Raw genomic sequence first — 15017 nt, forward strand, 5'->3', positions numbered from 1 at the left:
GCATTGAAGACTTCGAAGTTTTCGGTGAACGCCCTATGGACATATTTATGCGAATAAGATGCATATATTATGTTATTATTCGAAACACGATCGCTAAATTACCTACTTTAGCAGGTGCGTACATAATGAGTAATGATGCCCGTTGAGACTGTTGACCTGCCTTTGTATGTAAAGCCTCCTCTGATTTATTAAGCTGTGTCCTGCAAATTCTTTTTTCTTTTACCATAAAAAAATATATTTGCCAAATCAATTTGAATGACCAATATTCCAATATTCTCGTTACCTTCCAATAAATCAAACTGACTCTGATATGAGTACCTACCTATTCAAGCTTTTAACCGCGGAGCTATTGTGGCTTTATTATTAAGGAGTTTTTCACCTGTGTATCCGTTATTACTATAATACTATTAGAGACAGTCGTGGTGTTAGGTTATTTATTAAATTAGGTTATTTTAATTAAAATAAAACCTGGCTGAGTTTGTTGTGGGCTTGGACCGTTATTAATGGTCTAAGGTTGTGGGCTCCTATCGGATCAAGGCGCTTTGGAACCCTCATATCGTGAAAATTGGCATCCTTTTGTTGTCGATGTCCAGTCGACTAGCACAAAACGTTTCACTTTCGCATCGACATTTCTAATAAGAACAGCGAAGATGCCCTTCCGGCTTCTGTGATTTATGCCCTTCAAGACAAGAGTGAATAGGCATTTTCTAGGCAAGCGCGCTCCAACCTTCCACCAGGCATGATTGTAGTCAAGCGAAAGTCTATTATTTCATTTCAATTTAAAGTTTTTTATTTATTTTTCAAAACATTTGGACCTTTATTTGAACCCTTACCTATAATGATTCTATTTTCGAATAAAACCTCTTCCGTTTTATAGTAGGCTAGTACTTGGCTAGTACTCATATCAGACAAGAATTAAAAAAACAAAATTACTTTAGCCCCTAGAGGCTAAAATGCTTGTTTAGCCCCGCTGTGGAGTGGTAATATGACAGTGTTTTTGAGCAAGAGTACCTAGTGAAAATTAATATAACCCGTGCGCATTAACTTGACACCTGACTACTAAACACATCCATACAAACACAGTACAAACATCATTCGAGCCAGGTGTCAAGTTAATCCGCACGAGCCTATCCATATTTTTTTAATATTATAAATGTGAAAGTGTGTGTGTCTGTTTGTTTGTCCGTCTTTCACAACAAAACGGAGCGACGAATTGACGTGATTTTGTATGTGGAGATAGTTGAAAGGACGGAGAGTGACATAGGCTTAGGACATTTAGGCTACTTTTTGTCTCTTTCTCACCCCCCCCCCCCACTTCCCTAAAATTTTTAAAGTAGGAAGTTAGTATGCAGACTATTTGTGACTAACAAAAAAACCGTACATCATTTATTTTTGAAAATCTGCCCCCCAACCCCTTAAAAGAGGGGGTGAAATTTTATTTGGGACTTTTTACAGTGTTCAAGGCAGGAAGCTAAAAATTGGTACAAAGAGGTAGGGTTGTGGTAGGGTAGTGTAGGGTAGGGTAGGAGTAGTGTAGGGGTAGGTTGGGATAGGAGTAGGGTAAGATAGGGGTAGCGTAGGGATAAGATAGTGATAGGGTAGGGGCAATACAGGGGTAGGGTAGGGATAGGGTAGCCGGGTAGGAGTAGAGACGGGTAGGTAAGAAGCGCACATTAATCAAAGGGAAGCTTGGTCCGTAAATAGTAGAAGTTAATAAAAATGGAACTAATAAACTCGCTATGTGGCAACACCACATTTAATGTCATTATCATAAAGATCTGTCATTAGAGCAACCAAATAATATTGATAGTTTTATCAGATTATTAAAATCGTAGTGGAAAGGATAATTACCAGACGAATTACAATAAATATAATTTATTTAGATGAGATTGACTGGAGTTTATTTTTTAATAAATGTAAATCATGAAATCAGCTATCTTAGTACCCTTAACACATGATGCTTGACAGTAAGTATCTAATTATATTTATCAATATATTTATGTTAGATAATAATATTATTTGCAACAGATCATCAACAGAACATAATATTACCTACAAGTACTTACTAGTACGTATAGAGCAAAATATCAATTAATTAAAAGTATCAAGATAGTTGCAATCCCAAGTGGATGACAGAACACAGTGTTACCCTATGAACTACAATAAGTGACTACCGCGCTCTCTTAAAATTTATAAACTTTTGCGGATTTAACGTCTGTGTCCATTGTTAACCGACTTCCAAAAAGGAGGAGGTTCTACGTTCGGCTGTTTGTTCTAAGTCTATGGGCTGTATATATGATTTTTTTATTTTTTTTTTATTATCTATGGATGAGGGAGTATTAGTATTCTGTGGTACTGAGTAGTGATTTGTGTAGAATTTGACGTTGGTTTAAAAAAAAAAAAAATTGACGTTTGTTTTTGTGGTTGTGGACAAAATGGCTTCCTGTCAGAATTTCAATTTTGTAATTTCATTTTCTCATTTCTGACTAACCAATTAACCATTTACGTAGGTACGCAATACGCATTTGATGTAAGAAATTATAAATATATTTACTATTCAGTTTATAGCAAATATCCAAACTTGAAATTTGCTATTTAATCTGGAGTTTCTGTTGCATTCCCAGGCTGCAACTGCAAGGCATCAAGGCAACAGGGATATGGAGTTAAATACCCAAAACCCAATAAAACTGATTTGAGTTGATGTATTTCGTGGTAAAGTAAGGTTAGTGTCTCTTTTTTTAATATTAAATTATTACACATTATTATAAAAATTTGGACGTAGATACTACAGAAAAGAAAAACCAATACACCGAATAATGATGAGAATTGTTCGAAAAAGCGTTCATAAAGCCCCATCGTGATGCTGAATAAATTTACTATTTGTTTTTTGAAGTGAGTGTATATAAAATTTCAGTGTGGGTAAGTATTAATCCATTTATTTACACACTTTCATTTAAAAAGGTTACATACTGTAGGGATTAGAGATATATTGGAACGATACAATATTCAATATTTTTCTTCACATAGCATACAAAATATATATAAAAATGTATTTTTATTTTAACAAAATTATATTTTCTAATGTTCCTCAAAAATAAGCCCTTCCGTTTGGCCACAAAATTTGAAAATCTGTGAATTACAAACATACAATATGGATGCATTTAGTATTTATGTAAGGTGCGTGATCTGAATACCACAGGTATAAGTAATTTAAAAAATCAAATTAAGTGCGGTCTTGACTTTTTATTAAGTTTTTTTTTGCTTTTCTATATATATACATAGGTAAATAGAATCTGATTTGGCCATTCAAAACAATATAGTATTGCATTAGAGAATGGCATAAATAAAAGGATTTTAATATAGAATTATAGAGTAATCTAATATAGAAGTCCCAATGAATTTATTTATTTAAATTAGTACATATACTTAAATGAAACTTAAGTATATGTACTAATTTCATCAAGTTAATAATATATTTTGTGAAGTAAAAATGTTAAGTACTTGATGTTTTAAACATCATACTAATTATTAACTAATATAGTTGTCAAATGCTCCGTCTATAAGGGTTTTGTTATAGTGATGTCATGAAACAGTTGAAATATAGACCATTCTGGCTCAAAGAGTTTTGGCGTATATTGTCAAATAATAAAAATATAAAAAAAAATAAAATTTTTATGTAATCACGCCTCAAGAAAATAAATGATAATTAAATTTTTTTTTCAATCTTCTTGAAAAAATGTTCAACTAGCCTGTTACAATACCTTAGCCTTATATTAAATTGCAATCCAAGCAATAATGTTTCATACATGGTTAGCTACCTAACCATAACTGTGTTCTAATCTAAAAGTCAATTAGTGTTTCATCTCTACTCAAAAATGTAATACTATATAATTTATATATCAACTCAAAAACCTAAGCACTTTGAAAATTTAGGACTCATAATCCAGAAATATTTTGTCACAAAAAAGAGATATAACTCTTTTATTACAATAAATTAATATAGTGCAATAACTAGAGCTTGCACTTTCTCCCTCTGTGAATAGAGGGAAAGTCTACCAAGGTTAGATCAGTAACCAATCCTTGGCGAGAAATATTTCACCAAGTTCCTGTGAGAAGCTATGAGAGTTTTTAATATTACAATTAAATAAATGCTTGAATATTCTATAACATATTACAGCATTTATTTTATCTATTTTTGATGATGTAGTGGTAAATAAGTCGGCCCATCCATCCAGTCAATCCATCAGGATTGTGTAAGTATCACTTTATTGATATTATAATATTATACTGCAATGTACATTAAAATTTAATACTAAGAAGTTATACTGATTTGTTTCACAGTTGCTGCTGAAGATTGAAGATAGTGAAAAATAAAATATTAGTGATAAATAATTTATGAACATCCTGTGCTCATAAATTATCAAGTGTTAGTGCTTCAATGGATCTCCCCGACTGTCCCCCGGGGGCGGAGGGGTATGAAGATACTGTTACCGAAATCCCGAAAATTAAACCAGGACTTGAGAATTTGCCATCAAGTACATGCACTAAGGTAAGAATTCATTTTACTTTTATATGCATTTTCTTGAGTATATTTAAGAGTATTATAATTTTTTTATACAATAATAAAACACACCTACTATAGATTATGGCTTTGAGCATTTACAATTTTTTTCAAGTGACTGCTTGAAATACCTTGTTTCTTGAAAATTGACAATCACCATTGTAGCCCAATGGTGTTTACACTAAATAAAATGTTGTTGTGAATAAACTATTCCTTTTAAAAAAAATATATATACAGTCATATTCAGAAACCATCTCCTTTTTTGAAATCGGTTAAAAATGGATAGTTTTTATAACATTCATTGTGGAGTACAATTAAGAGCAGTGGTGTATACTTCATAGATGCATAAACGCAATGCATACCCTGAGCATTCATTAGGTACCTGTTTTGGAGGAGGATAGTCAATACCCTTGTTAAAAACCTTGTGCACGCCACTGTAAATGAGATAACATGGTATTACTACTATTATTTAGTTGCCAACCTTTCTGCTGAAATAATAAGGACAACAGGAAAAGTATCATTATATTGACAAAGTTATGAAAAATTCTGTAAAATATAAATCAACTGTAAATTATTAGAAATCAATGTTTCTAAAAATGATCCTATGCAGTCTAATATGAGCTGCATAGGATGAGGCACAAGTTTATTCTATCCAAACCAGTGACAAACAGTAGGCAAACTGCAAAACGAAATCACTCAATTCTGCGTCAAAACCCAGTGAAGCATGTGAAGTAAAAATATGTTTTTTTTTAAAGAAATCTATCTTCTATACTTAAAATAATGACAAAAACAGGTCCAATTCTGTACATACTCAAAGTACATGTTTTGAGATATGTATTTTGAAAATTTCTGTTGGAGGGCATTTTACATATAATACTGAAGCCAAAAATACATTTTATTATTTTTTGTCTCTCTGTCTGTCCATCTTTTTGGTGACCAGGCATCATGCTTACACTACAGAATGAATTCAAATAAAACTTGGCACGATTTGAGATCATAATACAAAGAAGGTGAAGTAGGCCGTACAAATGGGTTAATATAACAATTATTTAAAACTCGAGATCCAAAAAATTAAACATAGATCATTGGTATTTTCTTCAATTATTTAATAACAGGAGAGGAGTGTTATTCATGATTAACTGTTTATGTAATGAGAGGGAAGAAAGCAATCAAGTAGATGTTCAGAAGACATAATATTGATGTTGACTCAATAATGGACATATTTTTGGGAGGTTGTGCGTAACTCTGTTCAGATAACATAAATGAAATTTTTCTAGTGTCTAGAATCAATGATCAGTGTGCCACAAACTTTATGTAAGTAAGGTACACCATGAAAACACCCAAAGTTTGCTTGATATTTATTGACTGAAACTGACTGCAAAATGGCATTGAAACTTGACATCTGAGAGTTGATTCACATTTTATTTTGATCACATTTTACTGACCTAAAAGACATACATGTTTTTATTGATTACTTTAATAATTCTGTATTATGTATAAATAATTTATATGTAGGATTAGAAAAAACTCCGTTTTAGAAATGTCATTAAAAATATTTGTAGGGCATAAAAGTATTATTGCTTGAATTTTTAAAATAATAAAATGGGTTTTCTTTGTCTAAATTGTGTGGAACATACAAAAGCTTCTGGTAAAGGCAAGGCCTTTGTGTAACAAATCCGTAAAGCAAATTAACTTTATAGAAAACTTTATAGAAATAGAAATCGCAGGCTGATTGTATCATACTTTTCACCATCAATACATATATAAATAAAATTCAGCATACAAATAAAATTCAATTGTCTGTCTGCGACAAAATAACTATATTTTGTCGATCTCATATAGTTTTGTGATATGAGCTTGACAACAATACTAAAACTCAAACAGATTATTAACATTTTTGTCTGTCTGTTTCTCTTGGCTAATCTCTGGAACAGCTGAACCTATTTTAATGGGACTTTGACTAAAAAATAGAGGGTGTTATTTAGCAACACATGCTACTTTTATTCCAAAAAAGTCAAAAGTTCACACGTTATTAAGTTAATGTAGGTATATTATATTTGACATGACCTCTAAAATTAATGACCATTAGTTTATATTCGTTAGTTAAACTAAAAGAACCACTTTACTTCTTACCCTAGTGTCTAAAAAGAGGGTTTTGTGAGTTTTAGGTTTCTGTGTGTATATTTGTGGCATCATAGTTTTTAAACAAGTATTACAAGGTTCTTAATCTTAGCTATATAAATTATGTCAGGGCATTTGGATAATCCTCAGCTGATTTCCTATTTGACTATCTTTCACTTATCCAATTTATTTAAAATTTGGTGTATTTATTATCTTTATTTGAACATCCCACTAAAGGGCCAGGCTTTTTAACATGAGAGGAGATACTTATATTTCAGTGATATTTCCAAATACCTGTACAGGATTTCCCGTAATTAATGGATAAAACGCAAATGATACACCACCTAATTATCTAAAACTAAATTGAATAGTTTTGAAAAAAACCCTAGAAAAAATACCAAACCAAAACATATGACTGCATTAGTAAATTTAGGCAAATATTGTAATACATTTTGAAGATAAAAGTTGGTATGTGCACACTTGATTTTTTTTCATAAATTGAAAATTTAGTACCTGCTATACATTTTTACCATCAGCTTTTTTAACAAAGAGTAGACATAAAGTTTATACCAATTTACAAACAATAAGTGTACAAGTTTTTAAAATGTTGGTACACTTCAGTTACATACATTTTTTTAAAAGACATTTTATTTAAATCTAGTCATCTTCATGAAATAAAAATAATTATTGCACTCAAAGCTTTTTCTACAATACAAATAAAACATTATTTCTACACTAGTAATTTAATCCTTAATGTTTAACAAAAATCAGATCTTTAAACTGATTCTGAACTATATAACTTGGGAACACCCTAGGGAATTTATGAAAACTATTCAAATTAGTTATTTTTATTCAGCTGGTGTATTTACCATTTGCGGTTTATCGATTAATTACGGGACATTAACCTAAACATACTATATCTGCTGTAAGTTTGTGTAAAAAGGAGCATGAACAATTTTGATTGTTGATATATATGATTGGGATGCTCCATTTCACACAAACTTACAGCAGATATAAGTATGTTTAGGCACAAAAAATACTCTCATTGAGATGTTAGTAAGATGATTGAGACCACATCGTAGTCGCAAACATGCAAGCAAGCAAGAACTATTTTACAAGTAATGATCATATGTCTGTCAAAATCTAAATATAGTGTGATAACTAAGTGAATCAGACCACAAAAAATAGTTAAGCTTGGCTGGTTATTATATTACTGTTATTGCGAATGTAAATTTGTGTTTTACGCTACGCCTTACTACTCGAATAATTATTATGAAATTTTTGACTTACATCTTGGTAAAAAGGAAGGCGGTTATGGCTATTGTGTGTGAATAATTAAGTCTACAATGATATGAAATTAAATGGTCAACATGTGTACCTTTTTACCAAGATGTAGACTTTTTAGAGGGCTTCTTTGGGTCTGGGACATGCCTCAATAAGACCTCAGTTATGTGCTGGATTCTAAAAGAGACTTACAAAATTTATTCAAGAGGTTGTTTTTTTTTAAGTCCATGATCCAATGCCAATGAACACAAAATGGGACCAACTGACATTATACTCATTCAAACAAAAATTGATAATACTATTAAAAAAATTGTGCTACACATACAATTAAAAAAACGTTTTTTATGGTAGTTCTTGAAAAGGAGTTAAAGAATGAAATTAATAATATGAATTTAGTGTTTAGAGCGAAAAATACTGCAATACTGACAGCCTTTTTAAAGGTTCCGTAGTCCACAAGGAACCCTTAGTTTCGCTATGTCAGTCTTTCCGTCCGCTCGCCCGTCCGCAGTTTAGCGCAGAGACTATTACTACTAAAAAGCTGTAATTTAGCATGAGTACGTGCATTAAAAATGTAAACAAAGTAGTAAAATAAAATCTTGAAAAAATATTTTTCATGAAAAGTTGGGATAATTTATTTTCTTAACTCGTTTGTTTCATAGTGTAGCAAATCGTTAAGATAGATCTTCGAAAGATATGAGGGGTCTTCTACCAATATTTTTCGATTTAGGGATCCGTTTGTAAAATATTAAGCTTTTAAGAGCAAATTTATGTTAGAGCCAAGTGTACCCTCTGCTGGCTAAAAGGTTGTAGACGGATACGTGAAAAAATTCACGAGAGTGGGATAAATAATGAATTACAAGGAAAGCTATAACAGCAGTAGTAATTGACCAACTTAAAAAACGTAATTGGAAATCGAAAATTGCATACTAATTCCGTTGTTAATTAAAAATATAAAGTTGTATGTAAGAGTTGAGTCTGTTAAAACTAGAAAGCTGAAAATTGTTATGGGTTTGTAGATTAACTATATCTATAAAGTAGAAAGAAAACTTAAAAAAAAAAATTGGGGTTCCTTCCCTACATGCAAAGTGAGGTTGAATTTTTTATCGTCTATCCCATGGTGTGGGGTACATAAGGGATTAAAATTCTAATTTAATCCACGGAACCCTACACTGCGCGTGGCCCGACACGCACTTGGCCAGTTTTTTGGTAATTAATTAATTAATTTACATTTTATAACGACATTCTTTAAATGCGTAACGTCCTAGTGATTAGTTGGGTCCTTATTAGACAGTGTTAAATTTAGACGTGGTTGAATTTCTGTCTCCAGAATCGACTTCTTTAGAAAAAGACAGTTTATTTAACAAATTGCTACCTATTAAAATTGTTTTTTTTTTGGTACACAATCATTATTATCGTTTTGAAAGTACCTTCAGAAATCTAAAAAGTAAATAATTAAATATTAACATAAATTGACAATAATGAAATTAGCGTAAGTACAAGTTTTACGTTGTACATTTATGGTTCCCTCTCTACTTGAATGAAAAATACAGTATGTTATAACATAATGGCAACGGCCTTGTTTTAAGAACCATTACCATTTTTTTTTGGATTCGCCGTAGTCGGGTAAAATGGCAAAGATTTTTTACTATTAGATATGTTACATGTTTACAAAATCACCGCAAAAGTGATCCGAATTTAGCTACTCCACGGAGCGCACACATGTACAATGTTGTGTTTTCTTATATTTATTGTAATAATATATTGTATTTACAATTCTTGAACACACATTCGACATTGTAGACAATATTTAGGTATTATTTGTTTAAGAAACTTTCGTTGTTTACAATGCGACTAAATTAAATTAAGACAATTAGCCACTTTAGACCGCCACAGTTTCGACGCGCTAGTGACATATCTATAGTATATATCTTTGTAAAAAGGTCTCGATGACCCCTCGTTTTTTAAAAACCCTTCGAGAGGACGTGTGTTATGTTTCGGACATGTTTTTATTATCATTATAAATAAATGGTGAGTATGTTTACTACGAACAAGACAGTATAAGATATTTGTTAAAAATAAACATGGTATCTTCGAATCATCGTTTTATTTGTTTCGCCATCCCAAATTTGTTAAGGTGATTATAACCAACCAACCAATATTAACCAACGTCTTTTTTCGGGGATTGTTTCGGGGAATCGGTTAAATGTATCGTGTGTTTGAAGTATTAAAATGTTGTGTTTATTTATTTTTAGGCTGAACATGAGTTCAAGGAGCATTTGAACAGTTTGAAGATTAAGGTTGAAGATGGAAGCATTCGGAATATGGCGGAGCGGCGGGGGCGGGACATATCTGGGAAATGGATATATTTGTGCTACCCCTGTGGCTCTGTGTGCTCCGGGGAGACTGTCTTTCAGGTATAATTTTTTTTTCCGGCACCATAACAGTGAATCCATGGAATGCCAAGATATTACTTTCTAAAGACATCTACACTAACATTATGAAGAGGAAAGATATGTACCTAATTAACTCAAAAACTATTGGACCGATTTTAAATTTTTTTTCATCAATAGAAAGCTACATCATTAGGGAGTTATACAAGGTGTTGGGTAAATACCCTATCAAGCCGTCAACCAGGAGTTAGGGAGGTATAATACTTGCCTATAAAAAATATGAGTTTCCTAGTCAGAATCCTGGGGGAGATATGAGGGCTTCAAAAATTTGCTTAAAACTTCCATATGTCAACTCTACTTTTGACAAACATTTACTCATCAACTACGAATTCATACAGTAGGTATCTAACAAGATACACGGACGGACTCTGACCACAAGTGTTCACATTACATCAGATGCCACGAGAAAGACAGTGTTCACCTCAGTTAAAATTTGGACCTGTACGCACAATAAAAAACGAAAATTGCGAAAATTATGCGAGCCGAAATCCTTGATTTCCGCGGGATTTGTGAAAAACTGTATTCCACGCGGACGAAGACGGGTCCGCTAGTTAATATATATATTTTTAATTTTTCCTGTTTATTTACAGACTCACATATCCGGGAAGAAGCACAAAAGTAAATTGGCATCGAGGAATATTTGGCCACTTTCGATTTATGAGACACATCCTTGTATACAGAATGAAAAAGGGGTAAAAAGTTAGTATCAGTAGTATAGTATTTATGTATAATAAAATAATATAAATATGCACATAAAAACCAGAAAATAATGGTAGTGATGAGCTATCTGTATCCCTCCCACTTGTGGCGAACGAACTCTTTTGTTCGCCCACTTTAGTTTAGGCCATCTACATTCACATTCCAGATTCATTTCATATTTAAAATTCCCTTGACCGCGCATGCGTGGATATATTGTTTCGCCCATTCATTACACCTTTACCTGTTCTCCATTCCACACCGCTACATCTATTTGATAGTACTTTTATTTTATATACATATAAAATTGTTATAATAAGTAAAGTGAATAAATATACCAATCAACATCGTCGTCTTCGTATCTATATACTAATATCAAACCTCTACGGCGATACACTTACATTATAAACGTGAAACTTTGTATGGATAGATATATGGATGTTTTAAAACTATTGGGTTTGACTAAAATTTGGAATGGAAATAGATTATACCCTGGATTGAGATATAGGCTACAGTTCATCCCAAAAAAAAAATCATGTTTCCTGCGGTATTTGTAAAAATCTGATATGCTGTGGATGATTGTTACTTTTTTAACAATAAACTACTGAATGGATTTGGTTGAAGGTTGGAAAGTATAGTCTGGCAAGATCGTGATGATTCGTGATGAGTGATGACACTCTCATAATAAGCGGGCGACGAGGCGGGCGCGAGTTGGAAATCGTGCGTTCGGGGAAATGAGCTGCGTCAGTCGTGGGTTTTTCATTCATCGCTACACGCCCCCTGGCCCGCTCCCACATCGGGGATGTTACGAAGTTGCAAAGCTACTTTTATCCCGCGAAGTTAGCGAAAAACTTAATTTCAAGCGGACGAAGTCGTGAAATCCGCTAATTGACAATCCTACTAATATTATAAACGCGAAAGTTTGTATGGATGTTTGTTACTCTTTAACGCTGGAACTACTTGACCGATTTGGCTGAAATTCGAAACGAAGGGCAAACGAAGATCGATAATACCCTGGATTAACACATAGGCTATTTTTCATCCCGGAAATATCCATAGCTCCCTCGGGATTTGGGAAAAGTGAATTTCACGCGGTCGAAGTCGCGGGCGTCCGCTAGTAATGTAATAAATATAGACTATAATGTGATAGATGAAGAGCGGGCATCCATTAGTATAAATATAAAACCAATAATAGAAGTCTTATACATGTAAAAACAGTACATTTTAAAAATTATGCAGTGAAGGGGCGTTCACTTTTTAACCATTAAATTGGTTAACCTTTATAATTGTTATTTCTAAAAAAAAAAAGCGAATCTCTGTCGCCCACATATTAAAATGGGTCAATAATAAAAAAATCTTTATATTAATTATTTTTAGCAGCGAATTCTGACGTAACTGACACCGTAGTGAAGAAGATGGCAGCAAGTATTGAGGTCACGCAGGCGCCCGTCTCGGAGATGGACAAGAAGTACGGCAAATATGTGGGCGTGCCCTGTCACATTCAGGAAACCCTTGATAATGTCAAGTGAGTCAAAGCAACAGTTTTAGATATTTGGGGCAGACGTAATAAATAGGCAGACACCGTCTCCAGAAAACGTACATACAACCGAACGTAGAACCACCTCCTTTTTGGAAGTCGGTTAAAAAGTGAGGCACCCACATTCGGCTCCTTCGCATGTATACACACATGCACACCATATTCGGCTCTATCGAGCGCTGTTAATAGCGACATCGTTCACTCACACAGCTACACGGCGTCATTATGGTGCTTCAGTTGTTTGACAGTGAGATACTGTTAGCCTATTTAACCTATGCTACAGACGTGTAGTTTTAACTGAACAGACAAACTGTTTAGTTCAATCGTATGTGTGTAGTGTCTGTTGTGTGTTTTAAATATACAGATTTTTCTAATAGTTATGATTGAAATGTGTAGAGTTCAAACTGAACGTCTGTAGCGCGAGTTATATGTCTATGCTCTGAAGTAGTAAAGATCTTAGTGACAGATCGTGTTCAGAGTACATACTAAATATGTAACATCATTCCTGTAGGCTTTAGATGCGCGCCACGATGACCTCGGGGAGACAAAATGTAATATTGTCGACCAATAGCGCCGAACGGAACAGGAAATATCGCTCTCTTTCAGTGGCGTGGCGTAGCTGCGAGGTGCCCTGTTTCAAAATTATTTTTAAAAATAATCTGGGGGCCAATAGATGAGCGGCAAATCCTGAAAATTCAAAAAGTCATTTACTCTACTCTAACTCTTTCACCATTTAGTATTGCTTTTTTTTGTACTTTCTTTCTTTTTTTGTTATTTCTGCAGTTTTATTGATTTTTTGTTTCCGGGAAGATTAAGTAATATTGTAGATTACTTTTTACAAATTTTTGCTTTCACACAAGGGGGCCCCGTGTCATTGATACGGCAGTAGCTACGCCTTTGCTCTCTTTCGTAGCGATGGAACGTCTCTCTCTTTCTTTTTGCAGTTTGGCCCCAATTGTTCGACTATGTCTTTTTCTCTTTACGAGACATGTCGTGGCTTTAACCGTAGGGCTATACTGAGTTTCAGTTGATGGGTTTTGTTGTCGGTTGAATTAAGGCACATGAGGCTTGACACCTATGTTTCAGAAAGCCAAAGATGTGCGTCAAGAGTATTCTATACAGGGTGCTGGGGAGTATTTCCCATAACTCTGGGGCTATATTCTTTATGGAAAATAAATGTCCAAAGTACTTGTTCTAAAATTAATATTTTCGGGTTAAATAATATTTCTTTTGTAAATAAATCTTAAAATTTGCCCCTTATACGCATCCTTACAATTAAGCCAAGTTTTACGTATTTTAAAATGCAAGGATAAATAAAGGCGTGTGTTACATGGACATACATTATTTTTTAGATAAAAAAAAATAATAGTTATGCAGTTCGGCTCCTATAAGTGGACTCGTCAACACCTTGAAGTTATGGGAAATACTCCCGAGCACCCTGTATATAGTGCACATAAGTTAAAGAGAAGCTTGAGCGGGTCTGCTTGATAAAAATGTATACTAAGGTTATAAATCTGAAGTTTGTTTGAACTCGCTAATCTAAGAAACTACTGGTCCGATTTGAAATATTCTTTCAGTGTTAGATAGCCCATTTACTGAGGAAGGCTATAAGCTATATATTATCCCCATATTCCTACAGGAACAGGAACCATGCAGGTAAAACCGCGCGGCATCAGCGAGGGTAAAATAAAGTACTTGTTCGCAGGGCCCCATTGCTAGGAGTGGAGTATTTGATCGAGCACCCGCCGGAGCAGGCTCACTACGAGCCGTCGTACATCTGCGTGCTGTGCATCAAGCAGGGTCACCCGCGCACCATCGTCAACCACCTCACCTGCTTCTGGCACAGATACAACTACCTCGTAAGTGTGCTATTGTACTCCTCTCTCCCCCACTACCTTGTACTTCACTCTCCCCCACTACCTTGTACTCCACTCTCCTCCATTCCTCTACGGGTCCACGGACTTACATTTAACTAGACACCGCTTGTTATTTCAATATATAAAATCATACTGTAAATATTCAATCCACCAACAATGTCCTCGAATGAATTAGGTGTTGAAATCGCTTTAATTTTTTTTCTTCGTGAGATATCTCGTGCCGGGTATCTTATGGGTAGAGTTAAAATATGTAATTTTTTTTGGGTTTAATAATATTTATTATTCCACAAAGAATATACTTATTCACTTATGTGAAACTTACAGGCTAATACAATACATTTCTGTTTAAGTGTACAAGAATAGTAAAAATAATAATAATAGTGCTAACAAATAAACATTTATTTCGATATTTCAATAACTGTTTGCGGGTAGTCATTGAAAATTTTTCTACCCTCATTTCGTAAACTACTCAATTTAAAACCTCAAACCAT

The 15017-nt window shown here is 33.6% G+C and overlaps 1 protein-coding gene across 8 annotated transcripts in view; it reads left to right on the forward strand.

Moving 5' to 3' along the window:
• The first annotated feature begins 2372 nt into the window (after positions 1–2372).
• The window catches only part of LOC112042919 (uncharacterized protein CG7065), a 31449-nt gene continuing 18804 nt past the window's right edge, over positions 2373–15017 (forward strand). For 2 of the 8 annotated variants that reach the window (XM_052891483.1, XM_052891484.1), the window contains exons 1-7: positions 2385–2530; positions 2625–2722; positions 4342–4549; positions 10219–10380; positions 11007–11115; positions 12490–12637; positions 14355–14508. In XM_052891483.1, coding sequence (XP_052747443.1) covers positions 4439–4549; positions 10219–10380; positions 11007–11115; positions 12490–12637; positions 14355–14508 — 684 coding nt within the window. In that variant the 5' untranslated portion in view covers positions 2385–2530; positions 2625–2722; positions 4342–4438. Of the gene's footprint in view, positions 2531–2624; positions 2723–4341; positions 4550–10218; positions 10381–11006; positions 11116–12489; positions 12638–14354; positions 14509–15017 lie in introns of all 8 variants that reach the window. The other 6 variants (XM_052891481.1, XM_052891480.1, XM_052891482.1 and 3 more) reach the window with 6 other exon arrangements.

This window comes from Bicyclus anynana, chromosome 4, assembly GCF_947172395.1.
Source record: "Bicyclus anynana chromosome 4, ilBicAnyn1.1, whole genome shotgun sequence".
Lineage (NCBI taxonomy): Eukaryota > Metazoa > Arthropoda > Insecta > Lepidoptera > Nymphalidae > Bicyclus > Bicyclus anynana.